Raw genomic sequence first — 25,001 nt, forward strand, 5'->3', positions numbered from 1 at the left:
TCCACAGCACAGGATGACCCAACACAAATGCCAGGCGCCGAGTTTCAGAAACCCCTGTGCAGCTCAGCTGGGAGAGTCTTCTGCTCCTCGTGGCACTGACCAGGCCGCTTGGTGGTATTCAGGGGAGGACTGTTCTAGTCCAGAGGGCCCAGCAGCCTTTCCCTGGTGCCTTGAAGGACAGCAGGAAGACTAGACTCAGCCGCCCCCCTCCCCCTCCGCTGGGACTCTCTCCCTCTCCCTAGAGTTGTGGAGCCTGTCCAGGTGGTCTCTCCATCATTGGACTTCTTACATGGCAACGTAGGCCTCCCAGAGTCCAAGCAGAGGCTGCCAGTTCTCCTAAAAGGTGCACATAGACCTGGCATAGTATCGTTACACCTTATTCCATTGGCCACAGCAGTCCCAGGCCACCCAGGTTCAAGGGGAGGGGCCACAGGCTTCAGCTCCTGATGGGAAGAGTGTCAGTGAAAGTACAGCCACCTTTCTCTGCCACATGATAGTGTTTCTATCTAGGACTCAAATGTCATCCCGTGATTTCTCTGGGGGCCGACATTACACCCGTCATACCTCTCCCTGATCCCAATTTATTCCATGTTTCTGCAAAGATACAGCCCCCCTTTTTCTAAAGATATATCTTTTCATGTAAAAATGATAATAATCGCTTTAGCTTGCAAAATGCTCACCCATACGTCGCCTCCCAATGGTTCCATAAGATGGGCATTACTGTCCACTTTACGGATGAGGAAACAGCGGTGGGGTGCTGGTGCATGTTTAGCAACAGGCTCTCCAGAGAGAAAGCCCCGATTTACAGCATTTGTCAATTTCCATAACGTAAATACTCCTGCCACGTGACTGGGGGAGAGATGGGCACAATGAACTCCCACGGGCTGGAATGAGCCAGCTCCAGCATGCCACCAAAGCCACAGCTCAGAGACAGTCCACTTTGAGATGGTCCTTAAGAGCAAGAACCATCACCCTTTTCGACAGCGTGGAAGGACCTGGAGACTATTATGCTAAGCGAAATAAGCCAGTTAGAGAAAGACAAACATCACATGATCTCACTTACATGTGGAATCTAATTACCAAATAAACTGATGAACGGAACAGGTCCAGAGGCATGGATGCATGGAACAGAATAACAGAGATCAGTGGGGAGGGGAGTGGAAGAGATTAACCGAAGATCATATATGCATATGTGCATAACCCATGGACACAGACAATAGTGGGAAAAGACTGGGGCGGGGCAGGGGTTGTGCGGTGGGGGGGAAAGAGGGGGGTTGAGGGGACATCTGTAATACTGATGACGACGGTAACAACAACAACAACAGAGCCAGAATCATTCAGAAACCTGAAGCTCAGGTGACCTCACTGACTCTCGAGACCCCTCCTCACCTGTGGAAGCCATCCAGTTCCTGTCTGCCACCTCTCTGTCCAGCTCTGGTTCTTTGCAATGCACACCGAGCCCTGGGGTGTAATCTTAGCTTAGGCCTCCGATTCTAGGGTAACTCTAGAGTTCTTAGGTGTACTCGATCACTGTCTGCTCTACCTCCCTCTCTGGTGTCCTCCACCGCCCCTGACTTGGAGAGCCACGTGCATAAGGGCCATGCAAGACCAGCTAAGAAAGCACCTGGCCCAGGTGAAAGTGGGGTTAACAGCCCCGGTTCAACCCCAGTTCCCTCCTTGGGCACACTTTCCTCAGCTAAAATGCAGGTCCTAGCACCTGCTTTCTAGGGCTGTGGTGAGGACAAGAGGGACGGATTCTATGGAAGCCCACCCGTGCCTGGTACACAGTGGGTCCCCAATAACTGGGGATGGCAGGATAGAATGGCCTGGGTAAGGCCTAGTTATTGGGGAACTGGGTCTGCCCTGGGGGCTGCTCAGGGCAGCCTGGGCTGGCAACAACGACTGCATTAAAGGAACATCCCAGCAGGGGAAGTTTTGCTCGGCAGGTTCCCTAAAAGTTTCCACTGTGCAAACCAAGGCCAAGACAGCAACAAGCACAACAAAAGGTGTGTAACAGGATCAGGACTGCTGATAAAAGCAGCACAGACTAATCATTGATTCTCGACAGATAAGGGGAGATGGACACAAAGAGCTGCAAAGATACCAGTCCATTTCTACAGAACTTTCCAGAAGGCCTCACCTCTGACTGCTTCTTTAAGTAGTTTGGGCAGAAAGGAGAAGTTGATGGGACAGGCACAATAACATGATTTCCCAGGAGGACAGGTGGGGTCCCTGGGCACTGAGCATCCTGTATTTTCCTTTTAAAAAAAAATATATATATATATTATTGATTTTTTACAGAGAGGAAAGGAGAGGGATAGAGAGTTAGAAACATCAACGAGAGAGAAACATTGATTCAGCTGCCTCTTGCACACTCCCTACTGGGGATGTGCCCACAACCAAGGTACATGCCCTTGACCAGAATCGAACCTGGGACCCTTCAGTCCGAAGGCCGACGCTCTATCCACTGAGCCAAACCGGTTAGGGCGAGCATCCTGTATTTTCCTTGGCTGTGGCAAGGCTTTATAATCCAGGTGCCTGGGTCAAGTAAATGAAGAATAGCACCTTCTCTGTGTGGGCCTTTATCCTTCCAAGGCATTTTTTTTTATTATATTAGTTTCAGGTGTACACCCCAGTGATTAGACATTACATAACACACCAAGTGATAAATCTCATACCCATCTGACACCATACCTAGTTTTCAGGGTATTACTGACTATGTTCCCTGTGTTGTACTTTACATCCCCATGACTGTTCTATAACTACCAATTTATACTTCTTAATCCCTTCACATTTTAACCCCCTCACCACCCCCCACCGACCCCCTTCCCATCTGGCATCCATCAAAATGTTCTCTGTATCTCTATGAGTCTGTTTCTATTCTGCTTGTTCATTTATTTTGTTTTGGTTTTTTTTAGATACAATTGTTGATAGGTATGTATTTATTGCCATTTTATTGTTCATATTTTTAATCTTTTTTTTCTTTCTTCTTAAAGAAAACCCTTAACATTTCATGTAATACTGGTCTGATGGTGATGAACTCCTTTAGTTTTTTCTTGTCTGTGAAACTCTTTATATGTCCTTTGATTCCAAATGAGAACTTTGCTGGGTAGAGTAATCTTGGTTGTAGGTTCTTGCTATTCATCACTTTGAATATTTCTTGCCACTCCCTTCAGGCCTGCAAAGTTTCTGTTGAGAAATCAGCTGATAGTCTTATGGGAGCTCTCTTGTAGGTAACTAACTGTTTTTCTCTTGCTGCTTTTAAGATTCTCTTTATCTTTAACTTTTTGCATTTCCAGGGCATTTTGTATCCATCTCTTGCTGGGTGAAGTCAGGATGGCCAGAGACACTGAGTGACTTGCTTAAAGTCATGTAGCAAGCTACCGAGAGAACCATATTAGAACCCATTTCATTGGCTCTTACCCCTGGCTTTGCAAAGCTCACAATGGCCCTAAAGCTGCTCACTCTTCCAAGTGGGGAAGCTGCCTGGAAACTCCCAGAGCAAAATTAATCTGGGAGGTCCTCCAGAGGTGCTCAGAGGTAACAATTGGCTTCTCCTTTTGGGGAAAAAACCCAAAGCTGAGTCCCCTAGAAACATCTCCTTCCAAGTCCTAGATGTGGGTAATCCTCCCAGGGCCAGCCGAGCCTCCGCACAGGGACCCATGAGAGCCACAGCACTTTCCCTCATTTCTTCCATTCTTGCCCCAATCTACTCAGCTACCCACCTGAGCCTTTTAAGAGTAGAATCTGGTCTTATCCCAGCCCAGGGCTCCATGGTTGCTAGCTACCTATATGCACAAATGCATGCATGCCACAGTGTTCAGCTCACTCTTGCATTTCTGCCAGGTTTTCGGTATGTTCACATGTTTTCTTATCAGTTTCTCATAACAGTTCCCTTAGAGGCATCATTAACCCATTTGTGGTGGAGGACAGTGAGGCCCTGAAGTCAAACAACTTGCTTCAGTTAAGCAGCAGAACCGAATACAAATCCAGGTTTTCGAACCCTAAGACCCAGGCCAAGGGGGAAGGTGGGCTGTCAGGGAAGGGGAGGGGCAACTAACTTTTTAGGAGCACCTACTGTATGTCTTTCCACCGGGATTATGAGTCCATTTCACAGGTGAGAAAACCAAGGCTTAGTGAGGTAGAGGATTGAGCAGCATCACCAAGACCTCACAGCTGATGAACGCAAAGGGGTCAGATTTGGACTGGGGTCCACTGGGCTGTACAGGCTACTTTCTCTGTCCTTCCAGACCAGGTTGTCTCTCTGCTCAAGTGTGAGGTGTTATTAACCAGCAGATCAGTGGCACAGTGTTTCCCAAACACTTGCTACAGGCCCTGTCCTCCTAATAGGCTCTAGGGACCTCAGATGTTATATCAGACACAGGCGCTACCTCAGGAGCTTCCAGCCAGCAGGGGACAGAGATGTGAAAACATAAAACAGACAACGAAGGATGAGCCCTCATAGGCCGAGGAGAACAGGGAGACACACAAGCACAGGCACCGAGGCAGTAAGGGAGCAGGGCCGCTCCAGATGGGATGTTGGGGTTGCTACTCTTTCAGGGGGCCCTCCACACTGAGACAACCTGAGGGAAATTGCCCCAAACAGGCAAGATCAGGCAAGGGACCCATCATGAGACTCCTCCTAAGTCATCTGTGGGGCAGCCAGAGGGCCTGGGTGGGTGATGGGCACAGGGAGGATGCTGGCCGTCAGGAGGAGCCTTAAACAGACAGGTGTCCCGTCCTCTGGCTGTTTCAGGACCATCAGGACAAACGACATTCCATCCACGTTGTAACGCCAGCACTGTAACTTTCCTTCCTATGGAACTGCACACCCTCATGGCCCGGGGCACTACTTACAGGAGGAGTTAGTTTTTCACCACTGAGTAGGAATCTGTTCACTGGCTAGAGAATTTCCAGAAAGCAGATTTTCATGGAGGGGGGCAGAAGGAGGCAGAAACAGCTGGAAAGGAGGGTGGGAGACCCAGATGCAAACGCTGAGCTAAAATAATCTGCAACCAATGCCCTCCTGTGACTGGAAGCCCAGGAGGCACTGAGGCCTGGACCCTGACCCCTGACACCCCTGTAGTCACCTCCAAAAGGGGGAGGCTGTGTTTCTCCGAAACAGCTGAATTTGGCTTCTTTCCCTTAGGCACATTTTCTGCAGCTGTTTTAAAGCCCCTGAAGGTGACAGTCACTGTAAATACAGGCTGAGGTCACTCGCCTGGGCCTAAAGCTGGCATGACACCCCCACCCCCACAAACCCATTTACCCCTTTTCTTAGCTCTGTGGGTCTTTCTCCCATCTCAGTCCAAACCTCCTCATGCGTCCCATTTCCTCAGGTCAAAACAGACTCTTGGCAGTCCCTGTGTTCATGCTTCAGGCCGGCAACCTACATCTCTGCCTTCTCCCAAGGCCTCATCCCCAAGAGGGTTTCCCCTCCCTGAGGGCTCCAGACCACATCCCTCTTCTTGGCCAAGCCAACTCCCCAGACCCAGTTCCTGGCAGCCATCCTTACCTTGGGCAGGGCTCTCAAACCTCCTCTTCCTCTGTCCTGTTCCTGGCACAGTTGACTGCCTCATGTATCACCCACACAGCTGAGCTCTCTTCTAAATCACTAATCTCATCGGGATATTTCTGCTCATGACCTACCAACTAGAGCAGCCGTGGACAAACTACGGCCTGCGGGCCGGATCGGCTGTTCTATCCAGCCCGCGGAGCCGAAAGAGCAGAGGGTTCTCTTGCTCTCCCCTCCGCTCCTTTACTTTGAATTTATATTAGTTCACACAAACACTCCATCCATGCTTTTGTTCTGGCCCTCCGGTCCAGTTTAAGAACCCATTGTGGTCCTCGGGTCAAAAAGTTTGCCCACCCCTGAACTAGAGTCTAACCTGAGGTGGCTGGCAGGGCCCTTTGTGACCTGGCTGAATCCCACCTCCCCAGCCTTATCTTCAGTTCTACTTCCAGTCACCTCACCCCCACCGGCGTCAGCCCATCCCTTCCTCATTCTTTCCTGTCTCTGATGTAGGCTGTGGTCTCAGCTGAACATGGCTTGTCCCCATTTCCTCTTTCTCACCGTGATTTCCCATCCTCCAAGGCCCAAGGAGGCCTACGTTCATCTCCCACAGTTGAAAAGTAATCATTTTAATGCCCCAAAGTGCACACTCACATTCTAGCAGTTAGGACAATCTGGCTTGCATTTTTGGTTAAATGTGTGTATGTGTGTGTGTGTGTGTGTGTGTGTGTGTGTGTGTGTGTGTGTCCAATGTCAGGGGCCGTGTCTTACAGAGCCCGTCATACGTGTCTTTCTTCAGAGGCCATTCAACACAGACAGACAGACCTCGGAGATATTGTGTGTTCGGTTTCACCTCAGTAAAGCAAATACTGTGTAATAAAGCGAGCCCCACAACTGTTTTGGTTTCCCAATGCATATAAAAGTTATGTTTGCATTATACTGTAGTGTATTCAATGGGTAATCGCGTTATGTCTAAAAAGTGTACATAACCTTAATTTAAAAATACTTCATTGATAAAAACTGCTGACCATCACCTGAGCCTGGTGGAAAGATGGCGCCAATAGACTTGCTCAATGCAATGTTGCCATAAACCTTCAATTTGTAAAAAACAGAATATCTGCAAAGTGCAATAAAGTGAAGCTCCATAAAATGAGGTATGCCGGCATTTAATTGGTTGGAACAATTTTAAAATGTTTAATAACGCAGAAAAAGCTCACAATAAAATGCTCAAGTGAACAAAGGAAGGCTAAAAACTATAGGGACCACTATGATTCAAAAACCTATTAAAAAAACCATCAAAGTTTTATAATAATAAATTCTTAGTTGAATTACACAATGATGTATTGTTTCTCCTGGGCCAACTCCAATTTTAGAGGGTAAAAAGGAAATTGCAGAAAACCAAAAGAAACAAAACTCTGGTAAGTTTTTAGCCCAAACCTCCATGGGTAATAACTGATGTGCGATAAGAAATGAACTTCTTAGCCCTATCTGGTTTGGCTTAATGGATAGAGCATTGGCCTGTGGACTGAAGGGTCCCAGGTTCGATTCTGGCAAGGGCACATGCCCAGGGTTGCGGGCTCGATCCCCAGTGGGGGCGTGCAGGAGGCAGCCAATCAATGATTCTCTCTCATCATAGATGTTTCAATCTCTCTCTCCCTCTCTCTCTCTGAAATAAATAAAAATATATTAAAAAAATTAAAATGTTTAAAAAAAAAGAAATCAACTTCTTAGATGAGTTCTCAGGAGCGAGGTGTTGCAGGAAATGATGGTTTGTTTTTAAAAAATATATATTTTATTGATTTTTTACAGAGAGGAAGGGAGAGGGAGAGAGAGTTAGAAACATTGATGAGAGAGAAGCATCGATCAGCTGCCTCCTGCACATACTGGGGATGTGCTCGCAAACCAAGGTACATGCCCTTGACCAGAATCGAAGCTGGGACCCTTCAGTCCGTAGGCCGATGCTCTATCCACTAAGCCAAACCGGTTAGGGCAGGAAATGATGGTTTTGAGGTGTGAGCTGCATGCTACTCAGTCCCCGTAGCTAATTATAACTGCTGGCTTCATTGAGTGTTTACGACACACGGGTACTGTGATAGCTCTTCCCCATAAATGTCTCCATTTCATCCAGGAGGCAACGCTATGTTAGACAGTGATTCCAACTCCAACATCAATTTCAATGCATGTTTACCCCCACATCAAAAACAATTCTCTGACACCAGTTGGGGTCCTACATTTTAGCTCAATGCTGACTTTATTTACCTGGAGATAGTGTCAAACTCTGCAGGTTAGGGGCTCAATCCTATAAGACTGCCTCCTGCCTACCCTTAAGATGCCAATTATAAGCCCAGGTGACAACTATAGATTGGAGGTTCCAATGACCTCCTTCTTGTCATTTGCTAGAGCGACTCACAGAATTCAGGGAAACATCTTACTTCCTGGGTCACCGGTTTATTATAAAATGACATGAGTCAGGAACAGCCAGATGGAAGTGAGGCACAGGGCAAGGTAAGTGGGAAGGGCCATGGAGCTTGCATAGGGCAAAGTAACGGTCTCTGAGTGGCCACTCTCCCTAAATCTCCACGTGTTCATCATCCTGGAAGCTCTCTGAACCCTGTCCTTTGGGTTTTATGGAGGCATCATTACCCAGGCCAGATGCATTGGGCCATTAGCAATTGACTCAACCTGTAGACTGAAAGTTCCAACCTTCTAATCACATGGTGGGCTCCCCTGTCAACTGGTCCCTGTCCTTAGGTGCCGTTCACATAAGCTCAGGTTAAAGGGGCTTGTTATGAGCATCAAGACACCTTTATTGCTCCTATCATTAGAAAATTCCAAGGGTTTGAGAGTTCTGTGCCAGGAATGGAACAATAACTAAACAGGTTATTTCTTATTACAAATCACAATATTACAACCACGATGCTACTGAGTGCTTCCCACGTGCCAGGCAATATTGTCTTGTGTCCCCACACGTATTCACTCATCAGTCCTCCAAGAGCTGTGCTGTGCACGAGGACACTGAAGCACAGAGAAGCTAAGGAACTTGTCTGATGTCACAAGGTGACAGAGAGAGACAGAGACAGACCTGGAACTGCCTGCATTTCCAAAGCTCATGCTCTCAAAAGAGCCTGGCGTTGACAAGAGTGCCAAACCCACCACGAGGCAATGCCGCCCCTGTTAACACAGCAAGAGCGGCCTTCTCCATTCCAACCTGACATTAATAAACGTTCCTTACCTTTTGTTGGACTTAACACATTTTGGTGCGAATGCAGGTGTAACTATCACTCTAGGACAGCCGTGGGCAAACTACAGCCCGTGGGCCGGATCCGGCCCGTTCGGCTGTTCTATCCGGCCCGCGGAGCCGAAAGAGCGGAGGGTTCTCTGGCTCTCCCCTCCGCTCCTTTACTTTGAATTTGTATTAGTTCACACAAACACTCCATCCATGCTTTTGTTCCGGCCCTCCGGTCCAGTTTAAGAACCCATTGTGGCCCTCGAGTCAAAAAGTTTGCCCACCCCTGCTCTAGGATAATGGGTCCGTTGGTGAAGGGGTCAACCCCAAGAGCGCCCATGCAATGTTCCCGTGTGGACTTCCAAGTCATTCTGCGTGACACTCTTGACCGGCCCATACGTACAGATCTCTGCTCCAGGAGGACTCAGCTAGAATTTCCCCCTCCTTGGTTTAAAGGGTGCCCCCGCCCAGCCGGTGTGGCTCAGTAGTTGAGCATTGACCTATGAACCAGGAGGTCAAAGTTTGATTCCCAGTCAGGGCACATGCCCGGGCTGCTCTTTCAGCCCTGACTGCAGAATGAAGATGTTTTTATCAAGAGCCTCAGCTGACATGTAACATGAGAGAAAGATACACTCACGCTACTTTGTGTGCAGGACTCTGTGTGCGTACATACCTGCGTGCAAGCCACTGTAGTTTAGGGTTGTTTGTTATTGCGGCATAACTAGTCTGAGCTGACTGCTTCAGGGTGTTGCAAAGAAACTCTGAACAAGGAACCAGAGGACAACCCAAGCACCCAGACTCACAGAGGTGGTCCAGGGGAGTCTTTCTCCCCCAAAGCAAACAGAGCGGGGCCACAGATGACACTGACCACCCACTTTGGGGGGATCCCCTTGTCTCCTTCTTTGGCCTCAGCTTTGGGTGGGGAATTCCAACAAAAGGCCCCAGTTCTAGGCCCCGGGCCTTTCCCTGCCCACTTCCTCCTCAGGCAGCCCCTCACTGCAGCCACCACAGCCACAGGAGGACTCGGCAGGCTGGTGGCTCCCTCCTCCCAAGAGGGACAAGGTAGTCCCCGAGTACGCGGCTGGGACTTACCCAGAGCCCTGGAACCACATGTGCAGTAGGCTCATTCCACTCCTCCTTTTGGCTTAACCCTACAGGAGGGTTAACAACCATAAACACTAACCTGTATTGTTCCCTGTACTACCCTAAGCACTTTATTATCTTTTTTTAAAGATCTAATTGGCTTTGTTGAGCCATTCATGAATCAGCCAGCATCCCACCTAGCAAGTGGAAAGAGACTCCCTGTCCTAGGCACTTACTTTATTTAAAAGGATATTTTTGTTTATTTTAGAGAGGAAGGGGGAGAGAGATAGAAACATCCATGATGAGAAAGAATCATTGATTCGCTGCCTCCTGCACGCCCCCTACTGGGGACCGAGCCCCCAACTTGGGCATGTGCCCCTGCCGGGAATCGAACCTGGGACCCTTCAGTCTTCAGGCCGACACCCTATCCACTGAGCCAAACTGGCCTCTAGACACTTTAGACTAGACACTAACTCCTTCCTGCACGCTCCGGGGGAGGCACTGCTATCATTCCCACTGTAGGACCCTGGTGCCCAAAGTCACACAGGTAGAAAGAGCAGCCCTGGGGTTCCCACACAGGCTGTGTTGTTTCTTCAGTCTGTGCTCCAGCACGATGCTAAGGAGGGAACCGCCGAACAGGAAGAAGGAGAAAGGTAGGCTCAGCGAAGCAACACGGCAAAAATACACATTACCTGCTGCTCTCCTGTTACTGTCTGGGTTTGGGGCAGGGGAGACCTCATGGATCAGAGGTATGGGGAGCAGTGAAGTAATATAAAGAAAGAGCAAAACAAAACACACATGAATTTATAGACAACATCTGTGTAGTTACAGTGAATGGACACGAATCAAGATTAGAAGAGTTATGTTACATAAAGGATTTTTGGTTTGGGTGTTGATAGTCTTTTCAGCAAAGCTGGGCACTGAACTTTTAAAAAGTTTAAAAATGGAAAATGAGCCTGGCTGGCATGGTTCAGCGGTCGAGCATCGACCTATGAATCAGGAGGTCACGGTTTGATTCCCGGTCAGGGCACATGCCCGGGGTTGCAGGCTTGATCCCCAGTGCGGGGGAGTGCAGGAGGCAGCCAATCGATGATTCTCTCTCATCATTGATGTTTCTATCTCTCTCTCCCTCTCCCTTCCTCTCTGAAATCAATAACAATATGTTTTTTAAAAATGGAAACTGAGAATCTACCGCATGGCTCTGGGAGGAAGTCGCAAACCCAGAGAAGTAAGCTGCCTCCATCCCTAAGTGCCCTGGTTGGTCCCCTGGTCTCCTAATCAGAAAGGAGACATGCCACCAGACCCGGTGTCCTGGTTTCATTGGGGAGGCTTGTGCATGCTTTCTGACCAAGTTCCAAGAGGCTGGGGCAGCTGGGGGGTGGATTGGGTTGGAGAGACCTAGAAAGGATTGCCCTGGAGGCTGGGGCAGAGAGATGGGAAAGAAGCAGCGGGGCAAAGGAGAAGAGCAGAACTTCCAGACTCTCCATCGGTCCAGCCGATTCCCTCTTCCTCCAAGAAGCCTTCCCGATCAGCCTGACCTTGAACAATGCTCCCCGCTTGCTCTTCTAGAGCACATGTTGACGTGTAACAGGCTCAGCACTTCACTACTCCCCACTTCCAGCTACTTTCCTGATGTTGGTGTTAAAATTTCAAGTCCATTTGGCCCTTGGGTTTCTAAAGGATTGTAGTAGCTAACTAGTGTCTAGGTTAGTTCGCAAAGCCCGGTTACTCTCATTAAGAGGCAGGCCTACACAAGTCCACAAGGCTCATGTCTGTCCCTCTCCCATGACCTCAAGAGAGCACCCAGGGTGTTTGCAGCCCCAGAGGCACCTGCTGAGAACGTCTGAGAAAGGGTTCTTGGAGAGCAGTAGGTGCCCCAAACGACTTCACCCCTTCTGCAGTCGGTAGAGGGTGCTAAATATTTGATCTGGGGAGACTATGAGGTTGTTTCTTTCCTCTTTCAGATTCCTACACTTTCTTTCCTGCTGGACACTGCTGGATGGGGGGGTCACTAAGGTTTGCTATATAAACTAACAACCTTATACACTCTGTAACCTTAGACTCTAGCAGTTCACCAAAATCCAGGCCCTCTGCTTCTGGCCTGTACACACGTCTGGACCACATTTCCCAGTCTCCCTTGCAGTTAGGTATGGTCACATGACTGGTTCTAGCCAATGGAATACAAGCACAGGTAACACTTCCAGGACTTGGTAAATCCGCCCACAAGCCTCCTCCATGCGGTTTCCCCTTCTAGCCTATTGGGTGGAGTCAACCATGGGAAACTGGAAGCTGTGTGCTTATGGTGGCAGGGCCTCCATCAGCCAGGATCCCTGAGCCTTACCCATGGACCAGGAATTGTGCACATGGGCAGGAAACTAGCCTCTTCTATGGTTAAGCCATTAGACCTTTTTATCATCATCCCAGCAGTTGGCTGATCTTCCCACCTCCACGTTCTGCGTAGCCTGGCTCCATCTGACTGACAGCCACCCAATATGGTTTCCGTATTGTCTCCTCCCTCCACCCCAACCTAAGCTCTGAGAGGCAGGGACTGGGTTTTGTTTCTTGTGTGTCCCCAGTGGTAGGACAGTGCCTGACACAGAGTAGATGCTTAATAACAATCTGTTGGACACACGAGTGAAAGAGCTCTGTTTTACCCATTCTTCGTGAGTCCTGGTATCCATAGATAGGACCCCCGGACAGCAAGAGTGGGAACCAGCCTCTGCCTTCAGTTTCTCCTCCAACTCCCGAGCTAGAAAATTAGCCTTTATCTCACACACTCATCCTCAGGACCCAGCCTGAGCCCCCTCCTGCTTGGCACCCTCCCAAATCCTTCCCACCACGGTCTATGAGAAACCGGCTGAAGAAATAAACGCAGTCACTGTAGACAAGATGCTAAGTTACCAAAATCAAGCAGGCTGAGGTCTGAGGAAGTGATTCTATTCTTGTTCTAATGAGCCCGGAACGTAAACGCTTTGAACTTTCCAGCCCTGCATCGAAGCCTGGCTATACATCTGCACACATTCCGACCTCCAGATAACCTTCTGATCATCTCCCAAAGGGCTCGCGTGTCCCGACCACATGACATCATCCTGACCACTGGACATGACCAGACCTCCTGGCACCCATCCTCCAGGTCACCTGACATTGGTAATGGCCCTGGAGCGGTCCTAGGGCTAAGAATGCAGGGCCAGTAATGTTCAAGAATGTGCTTTATATGATAAGAATTCTCAACTTTTCTTTCTTCTTCGGAACATTTCTGGGTTTTTGCCTGGCCTGTGGACTGAATCTCTATCATTTATTTCTAGCCAAATCCTCCAGACTCTTTGAATTCATTCAATATCCGTGGCCTCTGTGCCCCTCAGCCCGGGGTCCCCGTGCAGTCACACCTGTCACACTGCACAGCAAGTGCGGATGTCTGTCTTTATCACCCACCACGCCCTACCCTCTATTAGACTGGGAGACCCTTGAGGCCAGGGCTCTCTTATTCATCTTGGCATAGTCCCAGTGTTGGGCATAAGTGCCTCTTAGGAAACAAGCACTCCAAAATATTTAATAAATATTTTAAAATATTTAGATAATACTTAGTTATCCTATATAATAAAGATGTAATATGCAAATGGTCGTTACGCCATGAAGCGTAACAACCGACTGCATAACAACCAGATCACAGATCAGCAGGAGGGTGGGGCAGCGAGCTACAAGTGGGCAGCGGAGAGCTACAGGAGGGGGCAGGGCAGCAAGCTATGAGGAAGGGCAGGGGGGAGGGGGGATGAGGGGAGGTACAGGAGGGCGGCAGTGAGCTATTGGCGAGCTACTGGTGCACGGATTCATGCACAGGGCTACTAGTGTAAACATAAATTACTTAAGTATATACTATATAAGTATATTACATACTTATAATACTTATATACTACTTAATAAATATTTTATTTATTATTATTTTTGGTTCATCCTCACTCGAGGATATTTTTCCATTGATTTTTAGAGAGAGTGGATGGGGAGGGAGAGACAGAGAGAGAGAATCATCAATGTGAGAGAGACACATTAATTGGTTGCATCCTGCACTCGCCCTGATTGGGGCCAGGGATTGAGCCTGCAACCGAGGCATGTGCCCTTGACCGGAATCAAACCTGTGACCCTTCAGTCCGCAGGCCGATGCTTTATCCACTGAGCCAAACCAGCTAGGGCTATTTCCTTTTCTTTAATTGTTGTCACTATTGCTAACTAAGAGTAAAAAGCTGCCCACACACCCTGGATCCAGTTATAAGAGGATCTAAGCTGGTACTTGGAATATTCTTCAGATTCTTCTAACAGGCTTTTGGGCCCTTAATATGGGGTGTGGCCCACAGAGGACGGGGAAGCCCAAATGCTCTTATTGTGTCTCGGTACAAACCCACCCCGGATTGGAGGTCCCAAAACATTTTCCCACTGAGGTGCAATCCCGCCCCTGGCAGCACTGCGCACACAGAGGAGTTCTGTCTTTCGAAGCGCTTGCTCCTGGACCCTCACGGAGGGCCTGCGGTACAGGCCAGAGGCGACTACCGTGCCCATTTGACAGATGAGAAAACAGAGGCCCAGAGAGGGTCAGTGACTTGTCCGAGATCATGAGTGTGTGCTGGGCTGTCACTACGCGCCAGGGCCCCAGACGTTCCTGCTCCATTTCTTCCCTCTCTCCAGCCTGAGCGGCCAGGAGGACACTCCACAGCGGCCTCCAGGAAGCCAGCCAGCAAGCAGTGACAGAGTGAGCGGAAACTGGCTGTGACCTGCCAATCGCATCCGCGCTGAGAACTTCCCCCGATTCTAATTCTACACCCCTCTGGCCTGACGGGGGGCTCTGTGGTTAGGGGTGCAGCATCTGCTGCTGTGGTCGGAGGCCAGAGCGGAAGGACGGGTACTCACTCGATTTTTCTTCTTTGATGGTGTACTCAAGCACCTCGGACGAACTCCCGTTCAGGGAAGGGAAGTGGACACAGAGCACCAGGTGCTTCGAGCAGCTGTCCCTGCGCACCAGGAATGTCTGCAACAGAGAAGGGGGCTGCGTGAATCCAACGTGTTAGGGGAGGTCCGAAGGACAATAGGGAGATGGGAGTCATCTGGAATGTTCCAGAAACAAGGAGGCAGGGTGGACAGTCAAGCATCTCTCAGGAGAATGGGGGATTCTGGCCAATGAGCCATGTGTCCCCCAGCCCATGTTCCCTGGTTCCCGAGTCTCAATTTCTCATTTGCCCACAGAGGGGGGTTCAACTAAATCATTGTTTCCCAAAGAATTCTGTGCTGGAGACAGAGTTAGGCAAGAGGTGTTTAACATGCTGAGTCCCATGTCCCACCTCAGAGATGCTGGTTCGGTTGGGGGTGTGTGTGTCCAGAATCAGCTGATTCTGACCGGGGTGGTGGTCCAGGGTCTACACTTAGGAAAGTTATAACGTTTGGGAGTCAGGTTGAACGTCAGCTCGTCCCCACAAGGCACACGGGATGTACACTCTGGGGAGGCCGGTGGACGCGGTCACAGATATGGGTCAATTCACACTATTGTCCCCACAGAAATAAAAATAGCTAATAATTGCCATAGAGCTTTCTCTGCGACAGGAACTGTTCTGAATACTTTGCATACGTTCACTTGCTCCTTCCCATCAATAACCCTCTGACATGAGCTGTGTTGTTGTCCCCATTTTACAGGTGAAGAAGCAGAGGCACTCGCGGATCCTGACCCTCTCCTCGGCTGCTGTGATGGCTGAGTACATGCCCGTCTGGGCCAGGCTCACCGGGTGGGCCCTGTCCTTTCTCCTCCTGGGGGTTTGCTGGGGTCGCATGAGACGCGGCCTCTCAGCCTGGAGGATGCGTCTCTCTCTAGTAACTGAACGTCCCCAGAATCTAAACCCGAGCTGGTGTTTACAGCCCCCCACTTCTGCTTCTCCGGTGCTTCTGCTCCATGAAGGGGCTGCACTTCCCACGGCCATCCTGGGGAGGGGTCCCTGCTTCATTCACAAACTCTGCGGTTTCAAATGTCCTTTTTAGCCTCTGCCGGCCCCACCCAAGCTCAGCCCGCCTTCCAGGAGATAATCGACACCTTCTAGAATGTCCCCAGCCTCCAGGAGCACAGCCTCCCCCGAGAAGGGGGGCTGGGTATCCTTAGCCAAGGAAAGGTCATTCCTTCCATTCCTGAGAAAGGACTTGGTCACTGAGGCCCCCGCCCCTCCCCCAGCATCCCACCCGGGTCTAAGCTTCTCTCTGTCAGGCCCCACGCACCCGGCTGGGCTAGAGCTGGGAAGACCAGGAGTCCCGCCAGAGTTGCAGAGGGAAGGTGGGGTGGAGGGCCCTGGGGAGGGGGGCTGGGACAACTCCGAGACGTGGCCCACACATGAGGGCTCTGGAGGACCACTGAGATGGCCCTTCCCCCCTTTTCCCACTGAGGCCCACGGTCCTACCAGCCCCCGGTGATGTTCCAAATTCTCTGCCATTGTTATTATGATCATATTTCTTTGTTATTAGTACAATGTTGCTATAACTGTTAATGAAGCATTATAATAATATCGTTATTATTGATAGTAAGTATCGCCTCCCTCCTCAGCCCCAAGCCCTAACGCCAGTTCCTTAGATTCCATGGTCTTAGTTAATTCTCTTACTAACGCCATGGGGGTGGGTGCTATTATTACCCCCATCTTATAGGGAAGGAAACGGAGAGCATTCAGTCATGCCCAAGGCCACAAGGTCAGTAAGTGGATCTGGGCTCAGGCCTTAGCTCTGGATCCGAGCACTGAGCACCGCCCTACGCTCCGCCCAGCCCAGAGGGTGCCCTTGCCTGAAGGTTGTGCTTCCTGCCGGTGCCGTCCCCTTGGGAGCAGTGATACAAAGAACCCCTTAGTCACTGAACGGGGGTTGCCAATGAGTTTACCAGCCCCTCTCCTGGAGCATGCAGAGGCGTGAGAACTCGAGCGGACAGGAGGATGGGAGGGAGGCTTCCGGGGGCAGAAATGAGAAGCAGGCAGGACGCTGCCTGCAAAGGGGCCCACCCTGGAGGGAGCCCTCCCCAGGGGACCCAGCAGGAAGGCGCTCGCTTCCAGAGGCCGCTGTCCTCTGCTCCAGATGACGCTGGGCTCCCAGCATGCCTGGCCTTGCTCTGAGCTGACCCCAGGAGCACGCGGTCTTTCAGAGAAAGGAGGTCACTCTGCCCCTTCCTCAGAGGACCAAGTGGGGACCAGCAGTGAGCAAGGGAAGGGGAGAGAGAGTGTGTGTGTGAGAACGAGCATGGGGGTGATTTACGAAAATGCACCTGGCCTTTGTCCCCTTTCCTGGCAAAGCTTCAGAAATCCCTGGAATTTCCTGAGTGACGGGATAGGAGTGTCTTCTGTTATTCACAAATAGCCCCTCGCTACCACACCTGAGTTTAAGCTAACAGGTGACTCCTGGTGGGCCCTGAGTTTCAAAGGGGGTTGGAACTGCAGCCCCTGCGCCCCCCAACCCCCCTCCATAGACCTCTGTACCCTGAAGCTCAGAGGAGCCCCTCGTTGGTGACACATTGGTGTGCTAGGAGGGTGATGGGCCCAGATCCACCAGGAGAGTGCCTGGGGCTTGCATGCATGAGGGCTTGTCAGAGACCAGCCGGGGGAGCAGCCAGCTATGAGTTCTGTGGGCCTGGGAAATTCCGCGGCTTCCCTGAGCCTCAGTGTTCTGGTCTGCAAATGGGGTTACTAACACCGAAGACCACCCACAGAAGCACGAAAGGAAGTCAAAGCCCTCAGGGTTGGGAGAAGTAACTGAGATACTGCACAGAAGTAACTGAGACCCGCGGGACAAGTGGGTCTCCCCAGATGACCCCACCCCCCACCCCGCTGCTGGCCTTTGTTCTTCAGTCTCCCAGTCCCAGGCTCCATGTAGAACCACACGTGTTTATTGTGGAAAGAAGAAGGAGGGGTTTCCTTGAGAGAGTGGTCCAATTGATGGTTTGGAGCCACAAGTTAAAAGAGGGCTAAGGCCTGTGCTCCGGCCCAGGCACCTGACACCGGGCATCACCCAGTTCTCACCACAGCCCTATGGAGTTGGTACTATTACTGTTCCCTGTGATGGATGAAGATGTGGGGCACAGACAGATCAAAGAAACCCAAGGCCATGTGGACAGGAAGTGCAGACACAGGATGCAGACCCAGGTGTCACTGTGAGCATCTCGCTTATCTCTTGCCATCACCTGCATTATCTACTCCCTTGGGGGCCGGTGTGAGGGGGTGGTGTGAGGGGTGGAAAGCTCCTCTGGCTGGTCTCTGACAAGCCCTCAGTTCTGAACCCAAAGTCCCACCTCTGTCAGCATGGCTACAGCCTCACCTAGCGCCTCCTCTGCCGTGGCCAAGTCCCGGGGTTCTCATCTGAAGAGCCAAGATAGGCACTGGGGAAAGGGGTTGGGAGTATAAGAGACTACTCGTTAGTGGGGACAGGTGGGGAGGGGGCACTCACAGGTGCCTGCTGTGGGCGGAACTCCACCCAGTGGTCTGCCCTGGCCACTGTCCTTTGGAATAAGATGGCCTGTTCCTCATTCCCCTTCAGGGAGGTTTAGCTGCTCAGCTAGTCACGGGGTCACTTCTAAGAAGTAACCGCAGTGTGAAAACAGTGTCCCTGTGCAGCAAAGTGGGGAAACAAGGCAGAGTAATGACTCCTGCAAAGCATTCTAAGTTATGGCGAATCTCCTGGGCTTACACCCGGGGGAGTGCAGCCAAGGTCATTGCTAGGAGGGAGACCACCTGTGTGAGCTGTCTGAATTCCCCTGGTCCCCACCCTCACCGGGTGCCCACTGGTTATCCTCGAAGGAGATGCTTCCCACAGAGGGGGCAGAAGTGCTGGGTGGGCCACCCAGAGCTCTTCCTCCAACACCCTTGGGGGTTCCATGTGCAAATTCTCCGAGCCCCCCTTGCTTCTCTTTCTCTACCCCCTGCAGGTAGCTTTTGGGAGGTGCAGTGGGACTCGAATCCCAGCCCTGCTACTCTTACTAGCTATGGGTCCGTGGGTGAGTTCCTTTTGCTTCTCTGGGCCTCAGTTTCCTCATCTACCCATGAAAGTAATCATATCCATCTTTCAGGGTTGCTGTGAGGATTGCTGATCATGTATGTGAAATGCCTGGCACAGAGTATGCATTTAAATGATAATATTCATTCGTATAAACTGCTAGCATTCACTGAGCACTAAACTACATGCTAATATTTTTATAGGCATTTTTATATGCATCATCTCATTTGATAAATAATCCTATCTAATAAAACCGGTTTGGCTCAGTGGATAGAGCGTCGGCCTGCGGACTCAAGGGTCCCAGGTTCGATTCCGGTCAAGGGCATGTACCTTGGTTGCGGGCACATCCTCAGTAGGGGGCGTGCAGGAGGCAGCTGATCGATGTTTCTCTCTCATCGATGTTTCTAACTCTCTATCCCTCTCCCTTCCTCTCTGTATAAAAATCAATAAAATATATATTTTTTAAAAAAAGAGTAATATGCAAATTAACCATGACTCTGCTACACCCACAAGCCACGCCCACTAGCCAATCAGGAGCGAGTATGCAGATTAACTCAACCAAGATGGCTGTGGCCACAGAGCGAGCAGGAGGCTTGGGTTTCCCCGGCAATGGAGGAAGCCAAGCTTTCTGCACACCCTGGCCGGCCCAGGCCTCCGCTTAAGGCTACCAAGTTTCAATTATAAAAGATAAATAAATCCCAAAAAAATGGTTGTGCCCACAGAGCGAGCAGGAGGCTTGGCTCCACTCAAGGCAACAAAGTTTCAATTATAGAAGATAAATAAATCCAAGATACCAGGGCCGCCGCGTGGGTCGCCGGGGGACATGGCCAGCCTGCAAACCACCACAGGACCCTCGCCCAGGCTGCCTCACGCCCCAAGGGAACCCCCACCCTGATCCGGGACACCCTTCAGGGCAAACCAGCTGTCCCCCACCCATGCACCAGGCCTCTATCCCAGCCGTGGGCAAACTACGGCCCGCGGGCCGGATCCAGCTGTTCTATCCGGTTCTCTTGCTCTCCCCTCCACTCCTTTACTTTGAATTTGTATTAGTTCACACAAACACTCCATCCATGCTTTTGTTCCGGTCCTCCGGTCCAGTTTAAGAACCCATTGTGGCCCTCGAGTCAAAAAGTTTGCCCACCCCTGCTCTATCCTATCTAATAAAAGAGTAATATGCAAATTGACCATCACTCCAACACAAAAGATGGCTGCCCCCATGTGGACACAAGATGGCCGCCACAAGATGGGAGGGACCAGGCCTACAAGGGAGGGCAGTTGGGGGCGATCAAGCCTGCAGGGGAGGGCAGTTAGGGGTGACCAGGCTGGCAGAGGAGGGCAGTTGGGGGCGACCAGGCCAGCAGGGGAGGGCAGTTAGGGGTGACCAGGCTGGCAAGGGAGGGCAGTTGAAGGTGACCGGGCCAGCAGGGGAGGGCAGTTGGGGGCGACCAGGCCTTCAGGGGAGGACAGTTAGGGGCGACCAGGCCAGCAGGAGAGGGCAATTAGGGGCAATTGGGTCGGCAGGGAAGAAGTTAGGCATCAATCAGGCTGGCAGGGGAGGGCAGTTAGGGGCAATCGGGCCAGCAGGGGAGAAGTTAGGTGTCGATCAGGCTGGCAGGGGAGTGGTTAGGGGGTCAATCAGGCTGGCAGGCAGAAGCAGTTAGGGGCAATCAGGCAGGCAGGCAGGTGAGCGGTTGGGAGCCAGCAATCCTGGATTGTGAGAGGGATCCCAGATTGGAGAGGGTGCAGAGGGTTGTGAGACACCCCCGCCCCCCGTGCATGAATTTCGTGCACCGGGCCTCTAGTTCTCCAATAAAAGGAATGAAGGCTCCTTGGGGAAATGGTTGGTTCTAGAACTGGGGCAAAAAAATATGAGAGCCCTGGCTGGTTTGGCTCAGTGGATAGAACACTGGCCTAAGGACTAAAGGGTCCCAGGTTCAATTCTGGTCAAGGGCACATACCTGGGTTGCAGATTCAGTCCTCGGCCCTGGTTCAGGCATGTGCGGGAGGCAACCAATCAATGTGTCTCTCTCACATTGATGTTTCTCTCTATCTCTCCCCCTCCCTTCCATTCTCTCTTAAAAAAAAAAGAAAATCAATGGAAAAATATCCTTGGGTGAGGATTAATAAGAACACACAAGAACACACAAGATAAGCCTGGAGCATCTTGTAGTGACAGAAAGTAAGGGAGAGCTCCAAAAAACCAATGAGCAAACCAAACCAAACACAATGGGGGCATGTCAAAGAGACACAGGAGCCAGCGGAGAGACTCCCAGTGGCCAACGCTGGAGTACTTTGAGCAAGAAAATAATGAAAGTAGTATTGGATTGTCACCGCAAGCATAAAATAAATATCCAGAGTCCATACTGGTATAAGTCAATGACTGAATAAATAAGTAAACGGGGAAGAAGAGACACACGTCTTAGGCAGAAGAATTGCAAATAATTTATGTAGCTACTCAAAGAGGTGGAGTGTGACTTTTTCCTAAGTGTGGGCTGTGCAAGTGACTTCCTTCGGAAGAGGACAGTATGGAAGGGGAGAGGAGCAACCTTGCAGCGGAGGAAGTGACACATACTGGTCTTAGCCAGGTGACCAAGGTCAACATCAACAGTGACGAATCATGTTGCTAGTACTGAGATGATGAGAATAACCCCAGTCTAACCGTCGGACGACTCCCCGCTGAGGGGCATTCTACAAAATGTCCGACCAGTGCTCCTCAAAACTGTCAAGGTCGTCAAAAACAAAGTCTGAGGAACTGTCACAGCCATGTGACATGCTGACAAGGAGACAGGATGAGTACATGGTGCCCTGGGAGGGATCCTGGCCCAGAGCAAGGACATTAGGCTAAAGCTGAGGGGATCTGAATACACGGTGGGCTTTCGTTGATACGGGTGTATCAGTCTTGGTTCACTCATTGTGACAAATGTGCCCTACTAATGTTAGACGTCAGCAAGAGAAACCGGGTGAGGGAACTATAAGGGAACCCTCTGTACTCTCTTTGCCACTTTTCCATACATCTAAAACTTCTAAAAATAAAACGAACACACAAAAACACCACTTGGGTGCAGAATGAATAAAGGTGGGTTTTTGATTGCCTTGTTTCTCGATACACACACACAAAAAAATAAAAATTGGGCCAATATGTTCCCACCTTATCAGAGAGAAGCAGGCTGCAGGAAGGGGAGACGGGAAGTGGTGAAAGGGGTGGACATGGTCAAGGTCACAGAGATATTTGGGGAAAAGGGGCCTGGATCTCCAATCTCTTTACCACGGGCCCCAGACTGGATGAAGCACTGTCTCTCATTGGTGCCAGGAGGAGTGGGTCCAGGTGACCCTGGATGACCCTATGAGCTCTCACAGCCTGAGGACCACCCACACAGTATCTGCATCTTTAAAACACTGAAGGCATGACACTGGGGGGCGGGATTTTGGACAGTTCGGTGGGGGTGACGTTATACAGCAAAGGGTTTCCCAGCATCCCTGAAGACCATGCCATGCAGGCTCTGCTCCTCTAGCTGTGTGAGCTCAGGCAACTGAGGTCAGGTCTCTGTGCCTTCATTTCCTTACCTGGAAATGGAGACACTGATAACAGAGACAAATCGCTGTGAGGATGAATAAGATCAGGCAGGCAAAGAGCAACGTTGGGTAAGGCTGGCCAATCTTTTATGCAGAGCATGAGCTTAGGGCTTTGCTTCTGCTTGAAAATACAGCAGCTCCTGGGGCAGAGTGGGGAGGAAGGTCAGAGCAGATAACAGAAGGGGCATCGGCTCCAACCCTGGGACTTGGCTGAAGGCCCCATACGCAGCAGGAATTCCTATTTTTAGGTACCACTGCCAACCCGATGGATTTTACCTCGTCCAAGGTGAGAATGAGTCCACTGACTAACTCAGCCCATGAATTAATGAGCATGGTCTCTGCCCCGGACACAGCGCAGCACCACAGGCTACACGGAAGGTAGGAACAGCAAAAGTACGATTCCGCCTGCGTCACATAAGACATGTGTGCGCTGTACATGTACAGCACAGGAGCACCCAGATGGCCTGGGTTCAAACGCCAGCGTGGGCCTCACTCCCTGTGTCGCCCGGGGGAAGTCACTCAACTGTGTATCTCAGTTACCTCACCTGTGAAATGGGCAGAATAGTCCTTCCTGCCCCAGAGGGCCGCTGCGAGGACAAACTGTGCGGATTCACGGGAAGAACTTAGACGAGTGCATGGGACAGGAAGTAGTACTTAGTGCACACGAGCCGTCATCGACGTGGGACTCTCCATGGAAAAGGGCTGGAGAGCTACACCTGTGCTTCTAGCAAAAACGACTTCTGGGAGCGGACTGGTGGTTGCTGGGGCCTGGGGAGGGAGGAATGGGGAGTGACCGACTGCTAAGGGCTAAGGGGTTCATCTTGGGGTGATGCAATGTTTGGAACTAGGTAGAGGTGGTGGCTACACAACGTTGTGAGTGTGTTAAATTGTGCATTTGAAAATGGCTACTTTTATGTTAACTGAATTTCACCTCGTGAAAAAAAAACCAAAAACAAAAAGACTTGTAGGAACTCGGTTAGCTGAAAAAAAATAAAACTGGTGGCAAAGAACTTTGTAAGATACTCCTTTTTATTTTATCAATTTTGTCCAGTTTGATTTTTTTTACAGTGAACACGCATATCCCTTTTATAATTAAACAAATTAACTGTACATTCTTTTTAAAAGGGAAGGGGCATGTAAGAGAAACTGCGTGGGGTGGGTAAAGGGGTGGCACTGGGTGAGCGCTGACTCATCCTTCCTGCCCACCTGCCCATCTCCCGGTGTGGGGTTTACCCTACTGAAAGGAAAGTGCTATTCATGGCTCCATCTCAAAGGGGGAAAGTGAGACTCAGCAAATGTAAGCACTTGCCCAACTCACCGAGCCGGATTCCAAAGAAATCTTGTGGCCCCATCACACAGCCCCTACTTTCATGTGTAAATACGGTATGTAAGATGATTTCTCAGGTCTGTCTGCTTCTCTCTAGTCCCCAGACACCTGGCTTAGTTCTCGAAGTGTCAGTGCTGCCTCCGGCGCCCCAATACCCAGAGGGCCCACACCAGCCACACCCGCCCTGCTCTTCAGGGGGGACACTTGCTCTCCAAACAGAAACCAGCCCTCCCACCAGTCCCCACTCACTCCTGAGTTCTGGAAAAACCACCCTGGTTGTGAAGCTAATAAACATAAGCAAGGAAAGCTAATGCGTAGCTCCCTGTAGCTGTACCTGCCCCACTGACCACGCGATGGGGAGACCCCCGACTCACCCCAGCCGCCTCCCGGTGCAGGATCCTGGCCGCCTCCACCCGGCCCAGGCCCAGCTGCAGCCACACCGGGCACGTTTTGACGAGTTTCTCCAGGACGCTGATGCCCCGGGGAGCAAGGCAGTTCTTCGGGGTGACTGGCGGACAAGGCCCCATGCCGTCTTCCTCCTCCTCTTCCTCTCTTTTATCAACCTCTGGACTAGGACTGAAAACAGAATCAAATGGTCAGCCGATTCTGCAGCCCCACGGAGAGGGGTTTAGAACCAATGGGGGTTCAATGCAACCTGCTGACTTATTTAGCATCTAGGAAGCCAGTGGCCCTCGAGGGAGTTAGAAATGAATGAACTCTTCACCTTTGGGTGCTTATAACAAAGCTAGAGGCCCGATGCACAAAATTCTTGCAAGGGTAATAGGCCTTCACAGCCCCTCGAACCTCGGCAGCCGCTCATGGCCCCGCCCCCGGCCCACTGGTCGTTCCGGAAGGTTGTTCTGGGAGGTTGTTCCAGAAGGTTGTTCTGCCATTTGGTTGATTTGCATATTAGGCTTTTATTATATAGGATGGGTTAATCATACATAGAAACAACCAGCTGTCGGACAACACTGGAGTGAACATCACAGAAACACAATGTGAGGGAAGTAGCTAATCCCAACCCAGGGTGGGTTCAGAGGCCTGGGGGAGGGATGAGCAGAACTCTGAACAGGATTTTAAAAACCTTTTTAACGAACATGGAGCTTACACACAGTGAAATGCACAAGTCTCTAGCATACAGTTAGACACATTCTGGCTACAGCCCAGATCAAGACAGAAAATTGTGCTGTCCGATACCGCAGCTACATGTGGGAACTGAGCTCTGAAAAATGGGTGGTCAAGCTCGGCCCACGGGGCTCGGTGGTTGCACGTCAACCTATGAACCAGGA

At 50.7% G+C, this 25,001-nt stretch overlaps 1 protein-coding gene across 1 annotated transcript in view; it reads right to left on the reverse strand.

The window, feature by feature from the left end:
* The window catches only part of RIN3 (Ras and Rab interactor 3), a gene marked incomplete at its 5' end in the record, with an annotated part of 127,042 nt that overhangs the window by 56,245 nt on the left and 45,796 nt on the right, over window positions 1-25,001 (reverse strand). Inside the window, 2 exons of the mRNA XM_080683757.1 lie at window positions 14,721-14,838; window positions 24,087-24,288. Coding sequence (XP_080539883.1) covers window positions 14,721-14,838; window positions 24,087-24,288 — 320 coding nt within the window. The remainder of the gene's footprint in view (window positions 1-14,720; window positions 14,839-24,086; window positions 24,289-25,001) is intronic.

Source organism: Plecotus auritus (genome assembly GCF_963455305.1).
Source record: "Plecotus auritus genome assembly, chromosome: 1".
Classification (NCBI taxonomy): Eukaryota; Metazoa; Chordata; class Mammalia; order Chiroptera; family Vespertilionidae; genus Plecotus; species Plecotus auritus.